A 15,437-nucleotide genomic window follows, 5' to 3' on the forward strand; every position below is an offset into this window, starting at 1 on the left:
TCTTTCACCCCACCATCCTCCTCTACCTATCATTTCACTATTGTTATTGTTTTCTTCTTTTGCAACTATGTATAATTTATCTGATTGTTGTTTTGATTCTGTAAACCGTTGTGATGGCTAAACTGAATGACGGTATATAAAAACAAATAAATAAATAAATAAATACTCAACCGTTTTATGTTGGTCAAAAGAGTTTTGTCTCTAGACCAGTAAATTCTTTTCATTATTGACCCTATTTCAACTGAAAATTGAAGTAAGATGACATCTGTAATGTTAATTACTTACATGTCTCTTAGAGTCATTAACAATCACAGTGAGTGTCTATGGCAATACAGAAGCTTTATCAAAATTATCCTTACAAGGGAACAGCAGCAGCAAAAAACAGCAGTATAAAGTATAATCAAAATTAAAATACACAATAACTAATTGAAAGCTTCAAGTATAATAATTCAAATCATAAAGGTTACTGGCTACCCCAATCCAAATGAAGTATCGGAGAACTCAAGAGATCAAACATTGATGAAGCTGTCTTCTCACTAGATAATACTTCATAATAAGCAGAACATGCACCAAATGCTTTTAATCTATGATCACATGATGCTGACAAACCACAATACCTGATTCTTTTTTTTTTTTTTAAGTTATTTTATAGGCACAAATTCACCACAACAGGTAGTGAATTTCCCAGGTGACATTATTTGCTCTATACCAGAGCTTCTCAACACCAGTCCTCAAGAGCTACAAACAGGTCTGCTTTTCAAGGTAAGCAAGATATGCAGATGCACTCTGCTCTGAAACCAAATGAATGCAGATACATCCAATGAATATGCCTTGTGGATAGCATGAAAACCAGACCTGTTTACAGCCCTCAAGGATAAGTGTTGAAAAGCTCCCCCATTAAACAGCATTAAAGTTTAGTATGAAACTGTAGGATTTGATTTTATAATACTGCATTAATTAGAAAAAACCCACACCTCAAACTCTTATGACTTTTCCAGATAGGGGGATAGGATAACATTCATTTCCTCAGCAGCAGAAAGCAACAGATATGTGATTATCACTGGACGAAAGCAAACATTGTCATGTATTCTTGGCTGATGCAACAGTATAGGTTCACTTACTGGAAGTGTCTTTTTTCTGGCTACTTGGTGTGGTTGCCCAGTTTACTTTGACTTCCTGAAAATATACATAACTTGTTAATACATATTTACAACAATGAAAAAATTAAGTACTTTAAGTGATTTACTAGATTTGCTACTCACATGGATATAATTATATATTCTTTACTAATGAAAGAAATGGGCCAGACAGCATATAGTTACATAGAATATAGCCACTCAGTGCGCCACCAAATCTTTACAAGTCATGCCAGAGTCACTAATGATATACTTGGGTTCACACCTTACTACTCTCCTTCTCAGGAAAGGAAGACAACATGGACACCAAACTGTGCATTCTGACACCAGCTGTGATAGTTAGTAACAGCTTCCTAATCAGAAAATAATTTTGTAACAAGCACAGAATGGAAGAAAATCCATAAAATGTCTAACAATAATAGTAAGGAATTTTTTTTTAGAATGCAGTGTTTAAAATAAAGTTGATACCCTTCGAAATAAATGGACTTCTGCTCCCATGCATTCCAGTGAAGAAAGACGCACTAAAGGCAAAAATAATAATTTTTACTTATATTGCACCCTTCCAATGCAGAACACAGAGGGCACGGAACAAACAGTCACAGTAGAGTAAAAACGTAAAATGAAATATAATATATCACATAAAATGCACGTTAAACTAAAAGGTCTTTACAAAAATGGAAGAGAGAGGAATTTGAATCTAAGCAATTCATAACTGGGGCATGAAACACTGAATGAGCAGGAGAAAAATCACTAAAGCTTTTCAGTCCTCTGACATCAGCTTACCTTTCCCAAAATTTTTCGCCCATTCATGGCAGCTAATGCAGCAGCTGCATCTCTGTGTTCATAAAATTCCACAAAACAATATGGGTCATTGCTTGTATGCTGCAAAACAGAAAATCCAACAGAAGAGCCGACCCTTCTGCTATCAGGTTGCTGAGAAGAAAATTTGGGAAAATTAGTTACTGAGCAGCTGCACACTGCAAACAATGAAACTGCAGTCACTTAAAATATGAATTAAACATATTTAACATCAATTACATAAAAGTAAAACAAAAGCAGCAAAATATCTTTGGATGAAAAATGAAAACTTAGGAGTAAGCCCAGTAAAGGGATACTAAAGTTAAGATACAGACAGAAACTGATGTTTTCGAAGCAGGGATAATCCTATTGCATTAAGGACCAGGATTCAGCTTACTGTGATCTACACCAGGCCTTAAATTTCCCTTGGATCTAGGAGCCAGCCCAAAAATGTAGGAGCAAATGGCAGAGAGCTCTCCAAAACCCTATTTCCAAAGAGCTGGGTCAGGGGAGGGGTTCCCCTCCAAAGTCTGTTACAGCTCCTTTAGTGCCTGATATATATAGGCTGTTTTCCCATTCTGTGTTGATGAGGGGGGAAAAAAGTGTAGTAAATCAGGCCCTATAGATAGATGACACTGCTTCACCTATAGCTGTGGCCCGGGTCACAGCCAGTCTTCCCTTCTCTTTCAACCCCCTTCACCCTCATCCCCAGTCAACTTCCCCCCCCCCCCCCCCCCCCCCCCCCCCCAGCTCTACCTTGCTATTCCACTGTAGCTCAACTAGGGTTCCCACCTCCAGGAGCTCCAATGTGAATTTCTTCTTTTGTCCATAAAAAAATATATTTATAATGTTCTCCTGCCATTTCTGTAACTCAGTGCATTGCCTAATTCATACTCTGGGTCCTTTCTCCCTGAAACACTCAAGCAAGAGCTGACATCAATGCTCCCATTTCAGCTTAAAGTTACCTGCCACTTCTGGTGGGCCTAAAGCCCCTACACATCTTTTGCAGCTCACTCCAGGGCCTCTTTTCACTACCATTAATAGCCAGGTATGAGCCCTATCATAATAAATGTCAGCAGAAAGACTCAAGCGGTCCATCCAGTCTGCTCAGCAATTTTTTTTTTTTAATGTAAGAGTAGTAACTACTGCTCTGTGCAGGATACCCCCATGCTTCCATTATAGGTAGTAACTGCCTTCCCCACTTCCGGAATCATAGCTTCCCTCATCGCCATCAATCTCCGCAGCGAGGAGAGGGGAGCTCTTGTCACCACTACAGGTCCTTCTCTCCTGAAGTTCAATGACACTGGCCTCCATAGCTGATAGGGCTAGCAGATACACACAGAACAGTCTCTCTTCAGTGCAACACCACATGGCTCTCAGTGAGTTTCAGCGGCATGGGTACCCAACAGGAAGTGAGAAAGGCTATTTGGGGGTACGTAGCAGCTGCAGCAGATAAGGCTATTCGGGGCAGGAAAATTCTAAGCAACACTGGATAATTTCTAGACACCATGGTGACCTGGCACCCTGGACCTGCTGAACACTGGTCTATGCCTATGACTAGGTATATACTTACTGCTTTGCTTAGGCCAGTGGTTCTCAACCTTTTTTCTATCAGGACACACCTGAGAGATGCCTACATGCTTGCCACACTGAACACATCACCATCAAGGGACTAAATATAAGCATATGCTTTGCATCCACAGGAATCCCCCTGCTTCCTAACAATGGGTGCAGAGCAGAACTAACATTTCCCTGTACAGCTCATACAAAAAATATTCTGATTCTGATGTCATCTTAATAACAGCATCACAAACTCCCCCTACTACCAGGTACCACTCTGTACACGTCTATCAAACCTGCCATACCTCAGCAGCACTAACTCCAAGAAATGAAACAGCAATAGCCCTACCCGTGAAAAGGCAGCAGTTCACCAGCAGTGCAATATAATATTGAGAAAATACAACAAATAAGGCTGATACAAACCTCTAGTAAAGTACCTCATCTCAGTCACATACACTCAGAGAATACAGACAGACCTGCCTTCACCAACTATAGAGTAAAAGACCACAAATTGTGAAATGGAGAAGCAAGTTTGCTTACCGTAAACGGTGTTTTCCGTAGATAGCAGATGAATTAGCCAAGCTGTATGGATACGTCCTCCATGCCACTAGGTAGCGGAGCTCTCAAAGTCTATTAAAGACTTTTAGCTAGGTACTCCCTCCCTCCTGTATCCTGACAGAATTACCTCAGTCTCCTCAGTCAGTATCAAAGCAAAGTAGGTATGCTAGAACTGTCGGGGGGGGGGGGGGGGGGGGGGGGGGGGGGGTCAGCATGGCTAGTTCATCTGCTATCTACGGAAAACACCTTTTATGGGAAGCAAACTTGCTATTTTCATGTAGATAAGCAGCTGAATTAGCCATGCTGTATGGGAGTCCCCAGCTGACATATTGAGCAGCCAGTATGTGTCATTTAATTTTTATTTTTTTTTGCGCAATGCAATAACAATGGCGGACAGTTCCTATGAAAGCGGTATTTGTTTGGCATTTGTGCACTTCTGTAAGACAGCCCATTCCAAAAGGGAATCATCCCCGTCTGTTTGCAAACAGTGGTGGGATGCAAAAAAGTGCAGCGATTACCATGTCATTGGTGCATCGATGTCTATGAGAAGTACTTGATGGAGAAAGGCCATCGAGACTGACAGTGCCCGCATGTGATGTGTCCTTAGGGTCGCAAATATCGTGTGCGACCTTTTATTATGGCTGAACTGCATAAAGTTTGAGGATGGAGTGCTTTGTTACTGGACACTCTTGCGTGTTTAGAAGGAGCAAAAGAAACAGGTGTGAAGGTCATTTGGGTGACAGAGTGCGCTATTTGTAGTATGCTAGCGCATGGTTGCAATCCAAGGAGCGTGACATTTCCTCATTGGCATTTGCATGAGGTCTTGGATGAAAGTTGGTAAGGAGACAGTGTGGTAAATGTGGAAAAACTGGAAATAAGTGTTGGTAGAATTTCCATGGTCAGAGTGCAAGGTCACCTTGGTGAAAGTGAAGATAAGGAGGGTAGTGAAATAATGATTGGAAGTCACTTATTTTCCTTATAGAATTTAAGCAAAGAAAGAATCTCCTATGATAGGTAGCGAAGGTGACAAGTATTCAAAGGCTCAAGGCTAAAGCCTCGGCTTGTCGAGAAGTACATTAATGTTTCACGGCACCCGCATCCCCTGCAAAGGTGGACGCAGATACAATATTCCTTTTAGGAATCTGGATACTAAGGAAGGACATGAAATAGGTTGTCCGTTGAAATGAATAAAAGAAGCTGTTGTATCGCTTAAAGAAACTAGCAACGAGGACGCAGTAAGGTCCTTGATGCAAGTAGATGGAGGTAGGAGAGAAGCCGCTCAGGCGGCAAGTCAATGGGTCGAGACCCATTGATGTACATCAGGAAGTGTAGTGGGATCATCTTGTCTGGAAATGGTGTCCAGTTCATAGAGTCATCGATGACAATTATATACCTTGAATGGCAGAAGAAAAGGTGTAAGCGCTGATAAGCAATTCCTCCAAACTCCGCCCCGTGAGATGCAGGGAGGAGTGAAGGGGAAGAAGCAGTGTCCTCTTTTCTGGGTAAGAAGATGTGGGCTGTTGGCCCAGGGAACTGGGCCATGGATTAGTAGGAGTAATAGGTAGACGATACCATGGTTGCCATGGTCATGTGGACGGGAGCAGGTGCAGAACCGCTCGGTCTAGTATGCATCTCTGGATTGTGTGAGAGATGAGTGGCATTGGAGGGAATGCACAGTAGTTTGTATGACCCATCGATGAGAAGGTGTCTGGAGCGAGATCAAAGGGGTGGGATAAACCGAGTAAAAGTTCTCTATTATCCCCTTGTTCTGCGTTGCAAAGAGATCGACTGCAGGGAGGCTGCAAACCAAGAAACATTTTGAATCACCGTTGGAGTCAGGTGCTATTCGTTGGGCGAAAAATTCCACTGAGGTCGTTCGCTGTGGAGCTGAAATCTCGGTAAACAATGCTTGTAGAAAGATGGATCCCTGGTGGGCCCACTCAGAACCTGAACTGTGTCGCTTGAAAGGTTCTATGAACCGGTCTGCCCCTTTTTGTTGTATAGAGAACATTGTCAGAAAGTTATCCGTGTGAATCAGTATGAGTTGACTGTGTGGGAACTTCTTGAACGCTTGAAGGGCGTGTTTACTTCCTTGAGCTTCAGAAGGTTTATGAGCAGTATATATGTGAACGAAGTTCATGGGCCTTATGGTTGCAATTTTTGTTCAAATGAGTTGCCCATTCCTTGGGGAAGGCGTCTGTGGTGAGTATCACCTGATGTCGAAGGGTCGGAGATGCGAGCCCGTCGACACTGTGAACGGGAGTAGCCACCATTGTAGGTTCCTGTGTATGATGGAGAGCAAAGAATGGGTGTAGATGAAGAAAATGAGTTCACTGGTGTCCTAGAATAGGCAGGACTTGGCGAGCTGTTACTGTGGTACTGTGATACAGAGTTGTATATTGTCCTGAATATTGGCGATGTAGGTTCTTATGAACTGCAAAAGTTGGAATGGTTTCAGCGTCAAGCTTTCGAAGGTGATTAGTAGGCTCAGATTTGTTGAACTGCAGGCTAGTAAGAGCAATCGCCGAGATAGGAAATACTTGTACTCCTTGTCGACGAGGGTGGGGCTTTACTACTGCCATGCGTTTGTTTAAACTCTTGGGCAGAAGCAAGGTTGAATGAAGACCTGAATTGGAAGTGATGGTTGTTTGCCCGGAAAACCAAGGGAAACACCAGGAACTAGAGTGCATGGATGTACAAGCAAAGACGCCCGGGATTTTTTTTTTGTAGCCATTGCAAGCTCCGTGGATAAGAATGGGCCTGAGAGAAGTCATTTCGAAAATACTAACTGTCGTACTTACAGGATATGTCCCCAGCCAGGTGACAAGCGGAGCCCCGAGACGACCATGGAAGTCGACAATGTGATTTTCAGGATTGAAGACATCCCAAATTTGGTGATGGCGGCTTTAAGAGTGGCAAAAAAAAAATAAAATAAAAATAACCCCACTGCTTTTTTATTTTTTTATATATTTATTTAGAGCTTTTCTATACCTGATAAATCACATCATGCTGGTTTACAGATAACAAGGGGTATCATAACCTTGAACAATTAACTTGTGGAGAGAAGCAAAAAGTTACAATAAAACAAGGATGTTATAACTGGGTGAAGAGGAAGACACAGCTAGAGTAATTTAACAGAAGTAGAGAGCTCCGTGCACTCTGTTGGGCGGAAAAATTCAGACTGAGGAGCCTAAGGTAATCCTGTCAGGATACAAGAGGGAGGGAGTACCTAGCTAAAAGTCTTTAATAGACTTTGAGAGCTCCGCCACCTAGTAGCACGGACAACGTACCCATACAGCATGGCTAATTCAGAAGCTTACCTACATGAAAAACCCCAAGACCACCTTCTGCTTGCAGTGCAAAACTGGAGACTAGAAACAAAAATATTTCCTCCTACACTAAGCAAAGTTCAAAGAGAGAAGAAATGCATATTCTCAAAACGGTCATAGTATGGCCCTTGTACCCAGTCACTCCCCTCCATGCCCCCATCATCTCTCATTTCTCCCAACTATTCAATCATCCTTCACATGCTCATATCCCTGTCCAACATTCCCAACACCCCCGCCCCACATCCTCTTCCCCATGTTCCTTCTCTCGCCTGTTCAGCTCTTTCTGCCCTTCCCTACCCAGAATACCTCTGACCACCTCTTTCCTACCCCTTCCTCCTCTGCATCCCCCACTCCCCACTGCCCTCTCCCCCAACCCAGCAGCCCCATACCTCCATCTTTCTTCCCTGCCCAGCAGCCCCCAACCCTTCCCTCTTCCACCTCTCCCTGCCCAGCAACCCCAACCTCCTTTCCCCTATCCCCTGTCTCCCCATGCCTTTCTGCCTGGCAGAGTCTTGAACTCCTAACTTCTCATGCTTTCCTGCCCAGTATATTTCCCCCTCCTCCTAGCTCCCAGCCAGCAGAAAAGCCTTCAGTCTCCCTCCATCTTTATCAGCAGCAGATGAGGGCAAGAAGCATTGAGGAGAGGAAGCTGAGGAGGCAGCAGCAGTGGATCTACAGAGCATTCACCTTTCTCCCCTTATGCTCCTGCTGTCACATCCAGACCCCCAAGAAGTGAAGAGAGCATCAGCAGCCTCACTGCCAGGCAAGGGAAAATAAAGTTGGTGTCCTGCTGGGTCCATATGAACAGGAATTGTTGATATCGTGCTCTGATCTGGTGAGGAAGGAGGGAACAACCTCCCACTGGCCAGGAAGAGGAGAAGGAAACAAGAGCAGCTTCCTGTCATACCCAATAAAAGAGAAGTCAGCCAACTTCTGCCCAGACTGATGATGGAAGATCAGTCTTCTGCTGGCTCTGCGACACACCTCCCAGGTCTTCGCGACACACTAGTGTATCTCGACACACCTGTTGAGAACCACTGGCCTAGGCTACATCCATTCCCCCTTGGTGGCAATGAGTTGGAAGAAAAGTCTCCTCAGAGACAAATCTATTCAGTACCATCAAAGGCTTCTCTCCTGTGGTGTCAATCACATACTTCATTTCCTCTCACCCAGGACCTAAGCCTCTGCAATGTGCTTGCAGTCATTCAGGTTAAAACATGGGTCTCCTGCACTACAGTGCACTTATACCTGAGGAACAGGAAAACCCCACAGTATATAAGTTTCACTGCTGAAGATCATCAAGTTTCAAACAAGTTTAAATCCTGTTTATCATAAGACAATGAAGTTATATGTTTAAAGAAAAAACAAAACAAAACAGGAGGTTGGCTAAGTCCAGCAAGGTACTCATGACAATACCAAGCAGCAATGGTAAACAGACAAGGATTCAGGATCAAGATTCTGTGACCATTACACTGTAGGCAAAGGATAGCGGGATTACTTACCTGTAATAGATGTGTCCCTGAGGACAGCAGAATATTAGTCCTCCCAAATGGGCGACATCAGATGGAGCCCAGTATGAAAATTTGATTTTAAAGTTTCTAGAAACTTTGAATTTGTCCTACTGGTAGGGACCTTCATTTTTAGTTTTATTTTGCCCAGGAATATCAATGTTATAATAAAAGAAATCAGTGGAAAAATGACTTGATATAACAGGAAAAAAAATCAGAAGTCATTTTCCAGTGATTTATTTTATACTGAAATTCCCGGGCAAAATAAAATAAAACTGAAAATGAAGGTCCCTACCTACTGGGCATGTGCAGCTTGCTATACTACCAGTCACTCACACAGAGGCCCCTACAGTCCAAATTTAACTTAGACTTGTAGAAACCAACTCCGAGAGATGGATGAGGTTTTTTTTTTTTTTAGGACTGCCATCTTACAGCCCCATAGGTAAGCCACTCCACTTTCTCAAAGGATAAGCAGGATAGCAGTCCTCACATATGAGGAATCCCGAGCCACAGATTGCCCCAAAGGAAAAATGTGGAGAAAAACACACAACAGTGCCAAGGGGCAAAAGCTCTGATGACAATGGGTCATGTTGCATTTTCAGAACTTTTTTGTTTGGTTTTTTTTTTTGCCTTTTTCATAGGGGCAGCATGAAACGAAAATACCAGGCTCAAAAGGGGATGGAGTTGGATTCTACACCTCAGACTGGCCAAACCTGTTTCATTGTGAGCTCTGTGCAAGCAATAAGATGATGTGAATATATGGATAAGAATATAAGATTTGCCATACTGGGTCAGACTAAAGGTTCATCAAGCCCAGTATCCTGTTTCCAGCAGTGGCCAATTCAAGACACATGTACCTGGAAGGATCTCAGGGATAAGTAGTGGATTTCCCCATGTCCACCTTAATAATGGTCTATGGACTTTTTCCAGGTACCTTGTCTAAAACTTTTTCAAACTCAGCTACACTAACATCTTTCACCATATTGTAACACCCCTTAACTTCAGACACTTCAGGAATAACCTCCTACAGCATGCTACATCCTATGTCTGGTGAAGACTGCCTATACTTCTTGAAGCCCTTTTATTAGGCCAGGCAGCCAGCACTTCCTGTGGGCACTGACTGATGTTGTCATCTCTGCTCTAATATAAAAGGGAGCTCAGCTGACAACCATTCAGTGCCTCAGCAATAGGTCTCCTGCCATTCTACTGCCTTGTTATGTGCCAGTCTTCCCATCCAGCCCTGCCTTCCTGCCGTTCGTGTCTCTCTGGTTTTCATCTCCTTGGCTTCACTCCTCAGTTCCTGACCTTGGATCAGACATTTTCCTCACTTTGCCTGCTTTACCTTTATTTAAAATTTATGACTCGCTTATGCGAGTCATAAAACACAAAATGATATAACAGGTAAAAACCATAAAAGCATAGATATCACAACAAAAATTGAAACATAAAACATAACGTTATACACCCGATTAATCTTGCTCCATCAAACACTAACACTAACACACTACTGTTCTTGGACGAGAAGTCCATTACCTGCTATTAAGTTCACTTAGAGAATAGCCACTGCCATTAGCAATGGTTACATGGAATAGACTTAGTTTTTGGGTACTTGCCAGGTTCTTATGGCCTGGATTGGCCACTGTTGGAAACAGGATGCTGGGCTTGATGGACCCTTGGTCTGACCCAGTATGGCATTTTCTTACTGCTGCCTGCCACGACCCTTGCCTGGACACTGACCACATCTTTGCCTGCTGCCTGCCCCAATCCCAGCCCAAACTCTCAGTCTTGCTCTGCCATTGGCCTGCAGCCTACCACATGGAAGGAAGCTATCTCGTGGTATTCCCTCCTCACACTGCGCAAGGGTCGCCTCTGTGCCAAGTTACACAGAGGACAGTAAAAAAATATTTTCTATTTGTCTTAAAGTATCACCTAGTAACTTCATTGAATGCCCCCCCTAAGTCTTTGTACTTTTGAAAGAATAACAACCGATTCGTATTTATCCATTCCTCTCCACTCCACTTATAGACCTCTATCATATCTCCCTTCAACTATCTCTTCTCCAAACTGAAGAGTCCTAAACCTCTTTAGCATTCTTCATAGGGGAATCATTCCATCCCCTTTACCATTTTGGTCACCCTTCTCTGTACCTTTTCTAATTCTGCTGTCTTTTTTGATATGAGATAGAACGCCACATCACAATTTTGCAGATCTCCTCCAGTGAGGCTGATTTTAGGTAGGTTACTGAAGCCATCATGGTTCTGATACTATGAGACTAGACATGACCCACCAGATCAAGGCCTGCCTGGGCATAATAGGAGATGCCATCTACTAACCAATATGAAAGACTGCACTTGGCAGCAGCAACTTTACACTTGTTGGTGTCAAAAGAAACAAAAAGTGACTAGCTGTGAGGGAAGTAAGATGGCTGCATGATCGAGATGCTGAAATCTGCTGCTCCTACCCTGTGTGTTTCTTGGTGATATGGCTCCAAAACATAAAGGGAAAGTAATGATCTATCCCCCTGAGACCATGTACCTTGAAGGACAGCAGCTGATAACCTCCTTCGTGTTTCCTGCTCTTGGTTCATTGGGTGGTGGAGTCCTGATGTGAGGGTCGACAGAGGAGCACTGATCTCTTCTGGGGAGGAGGTTTCCCTCAGTCCCAGCCTGCAAGCTGTACAGTTGGCACCCAGATGTGACTCCTTTTCATTGAGCACTGCAGCGCAGGAAGAAGCTCTGCTGGCTGCACGGGAGGGGGCCAATGAGGGACTAGCATCTGGCGTTTCACGTAAAGGGAGGCTGGATTTGACTTCCTTGCCGGTATTATTTTCATCTTTGGTGTCCCTGGTGGTTCCAGGGGCAGGGAAATTCTCTGAAGTCCTAGATCCAGGTTTCCTTACGCTTATATGTTGTTGGGTGAATCATTGCAGCCTTCCATAAAGCCGGAGGAGGTAACTCTGGACTCTCTCTGGGAGCTGATGTCTCAATATGGCCAGGTTTTAGCTTCAGAAACTAGTAAGCTGGATACTTTTGTCTCTAAATTGGATCCCTTAGTTAAGTTTCATGAATTTAAACTGAATGAGCATGACAATAAGATCGATTAAATTCAGCAAGATTTGGCAAAAATGGCCACAGTTCAGGCTAATTTTATTCAAGAGCAGACTGTTATTTCCAGAAGGGTAGAGTTTCTTGAAAATTTGTCACATCACTTGAATCTTTGTTTCCTGAATTTTCCCAAAGTTATGGGAGAACTTCCCTTAATGACTGAGGAGATACTTCATGAACGTATTGAAAATTCCTTCTGATTCACTGCCTTCTATTAATAAGGCTATATTTTTGCCTTCTTCCTCCCCCTTCTGTTTCTTCTCCTTCTTTGAATATTACTCAGCTTATTGAAACTTCTGGATATGAAGTTACTGATAATGCCACTTTGCTTGCTTCTTTTGTTACTGATGGGGATCTGAGTAAAGTAATATTATATTTCTGTAATCTCAATTCCAATCTTCATGGCCAGGTTATACATATCTTTCCCATTCTCTCAAGGGTCAGGAGCAGAGAAGAGGGTTTCTCCTTCTTAGACAGGAGTTGCTATGTAAATAGTGTGTTAGATACCATTCAGCTAGTTATATTTCACGTCCGTCCCTTTCACGTCCCGACGGCTCGTTCCGGCACCACGAGGCAGCAACCCTGGACCCAGCAGCTTGTGCGAACAGCGCACACCCACCGGGGTAAGAGCCGTGGCCTGGCTAGGCCCAACCAGACAACCTCCTCAACACTCCCGAAGCGGCCAGTCCCCTGCCCCCGACATCATCGGGGGGAAGGGGCCTCAGACAGACTTTAAAGGCCATGGCAGGACAGGGTGCTATGCGCTGCGCACCTAAGGAGCCTGCCCCTTAGCGCAGCCCCCTGAAACCCCTGCTCCAGTTCCCACACTCAACCCACCCCTAATATAATACCTTCCTCACCACCTCTCAACAACCACCTCACCTATTGACATCCTCCAGCTCAGCAAAATTTGCTTACCTCTAACAGGTGTTCTCACAGGACAGCAGGATGTTAGTCCTCACATATGGGTGACATCACAGGATGGAACCCAATCACGGAACACTTTTGTCAAAGTTTCTAGAACTCTGACTGGCACCTACTGGGCATGCCCAGGATGGCACTAACCCTGCAACCAGCAGGGGTCCCCTTCAGTCTTGTTTAAAAGCTAAAGTAAGTGTGAAAAATAAATAAGACAACGTAACGAACCCAACACCGCGGGGTGGCGGGAGGGTTTCGTGAGGACTAACATCCTGCTGTCCTTGAGAACATCTGTTACAGGTAAGCAACTTTTGCTTTCTCACAGGACAAGCAGGATGGTAGTCCTCACATATGGGTGAGTACCGAGCTGAGGATGTCCGAGAAATGCATCAAATGTACCCAAGACGTGCAACAGGCACAAAAACTGGGGTGGAATTTGGTAAAGGGCATCCTGAACCCTAACGGGTAGGTGGAAGGGTGTTGGTACATCAAGCTGCAAATAGGTTGCGCAAGACAGACTGGCCGAAGATGGAATCTTGGCTGCCAGCCTTGTCCAAACAATAATGGGCTATAAAGGTATGGAGAGAACTCCAGGTAGCAGCCCTACAAATATCAGGAAGCGGCACCGAGCGTAGGTGCGCTACTGAAGTTTCCATGGTCCTGACAGAATGTGCTTTAACACGGTCTTGAAGTGGAATGACTGCTTGCTGATAGCAAAAGGAAATGCAGACCGCTTACCAGGAGGAGAGAGTCTGCTTACCCACAGGTTGACCCAATCTGATGGAATCGAAAGAAACAAACAGTTGAGTGGATTTTCTGTGGGTAGCTGTACGGTCTAGATAGAATGCTAGTGCTCGTTTACAGTCAAGGGTATGCAGAGCCTGATCTCCTGGATTGGAATGGGGCCTGGGAAAGAAGGTGGGTAGTATAATGGATTGATTAATGTGAAACTCCGATTCTACCTTAGGCAAAAACCTAGGGTGAGTGCGGAGTACTACCCTGTTGTGCAGAAGTTTAGTGTAAGGCGGGTAGGTGACTAGGCCCTGTAACTCACTAACTCTGCGAGCGGATGTGATTGCCAAAAGAAAAATCACTTTCCATGTGAGATAGCGAAGATCACAGGATTGGAGAGGCTCAAATGGTGGTTTCATGAACTGACCCAAAGCCAGGTTGAGGTCCCAAGAGTGGGCCCGGAGGGCGCAGTGAAGGCTTGAGGTGGAGCAAGCCCTTCAGAAAACGTGTTACAAGGGGTTGTACTGAAATGGGAACATCCCCAACACCTTTATGGAAGGCAGCTACCGCACTGACATGCACCCTTGATGGAAGAAGTTTTTAGTCCTGATTCTGACAAGTGCCAGAGATAGTCTAGAAATTTCGTAGTGTGACCTGTTCAATAGATCCTTAGAAACGGGAGTGGTGCCAAGTGATTGGAGAAGAGCGGTGGTGGTCCCGCTTCACAAGAGTGGGAACAGAGAAGAGGCTGGTAACTACAGACCGGTCAGCCTCACCTCGGTGGTGGGAAAAGTAATGGAATCACTGTTGAAAGAAAGAATAGCGAACTATCTACAGTCGCAAGAATTGCTGGACCAGAGGCAGCATGGATTCACCAGGGGAAGATCTGTCAGACAAATCTGATAGACGTTTTTGACTGGGTAACTAAGGAATTGGATCAAGGAAGAGCGCTCGATGTCATCTACTTGGATTTCAGCAAGGCTTTTGATACGGTCCCGCACAGGAGACTGGTGAATAAAATAAGAAGCTTAGGAGTGAGTGCCGAGGTGGTGACCTGGATTGCAAACTGGTTGACGGACAGAAAACAATGTGTGATGGTAAATGGAACTTACTCTGAAGAGAGAGCGGTGTTGAGCGGAGTGCCGCAGGGATCGGTGTTGGGACCGGTCCTGTTCAATATCTTTGTGAGCGACATTGCGGACGGGATAGAAGGTAAGGTTTGTCTTTTTGCGGATGACACTAAGATCTGCAACAGAGTGGACATGCCGGAAGGAGTGGAGAGAATGAGACGGGATTTAAGGAAGCTGGAAGAATGGTCGAAGATATGGCAGCTGAAATTCTATGCCAAGAAGTGCAGAGTCATGCACATGGGGTGTGGAAATCCGAAAGAACTGTATTCGATGGGGGGAGTAGGGCTGATATGTACGGAGCAGGAGAGAGACCTCAGGGTGATAGTCTCTAATGATCTGAAGACGGCGAAACAATGTGACAAGGCGATAGCTAAAGCCAGAAGAATACTGGGCTGCATAGAGAGAGGAATATCGAGTAAGAAAAGGGAAGTGATAATCCCCTTGTACAGGTCCTTGGTGAGGTCTCACCTGGAGTACTGTGTTCAGTTCTGGAGACCATATCTCCGAAGGGACAGAGACAGGATGGAGGCAGTCCAGAGAAGGGCGACCAAAAAGGTGGAAGGTCTTCATAGAATGACTTATGAGAGATTGAAGAATCTAAATATGTACACCCTGGAGGAAAGGAGGAGCAGGGGTGATATGATTCAAACTTTCAGATACTTGA

At 44.4% G+C, this 15,437-nt stretch overlaps 1 protein-coding gene across 3 annotated transcripts in view; it reads right to left on the minus strand.

The window, feature by feature from the left end:
* TIAL1 (TIA1 cytotoxic granule associated RNA binding protein like 1) overlaps positions 1–15,437 on the minus strand; it is a 347,709-nt gene that overhangs the window by 247,503 nt on the left and 84,769 nt on the right. For all 3 annotated transcript variants that reach the window (XR_003857944.1, XM_029610520.1, XM_029610521.1), the window contains exons 3-4: positions 1,920–2,069; positions 1,122–1,176 (exon numbers count right to left, since the gene is read on the minus strand). Coding sequence is in view for 2 of the 3 variants with exons in the window: in XM_029610520.1 (XP_029466380.1) it covers positions 1,122–1,176; positions 1,920–2,069 (205 nt within the window). In the remaining variant the exon portion in view is untranslated. The remainder of the gene's footprint in view (positions 1–1,121; positions 1,177–1,919; positions 2,070–15,437) is intronic.

This window comes from Rhinatrema bivittatum, chromosome 7 (assembly GCF_901001135.1).
Source record: "Rhinatrema bivittatum chromosome 7, aRhiBiv1.1, whole genome shotgun sequence".
Taxonomy (NCBI): Eukaryota; Metazoa; Chordata; class Amphibia; order Gymnophiona; family Rhinatrematidae; genus Rhinatrema; species Rhinatrema bivittatum.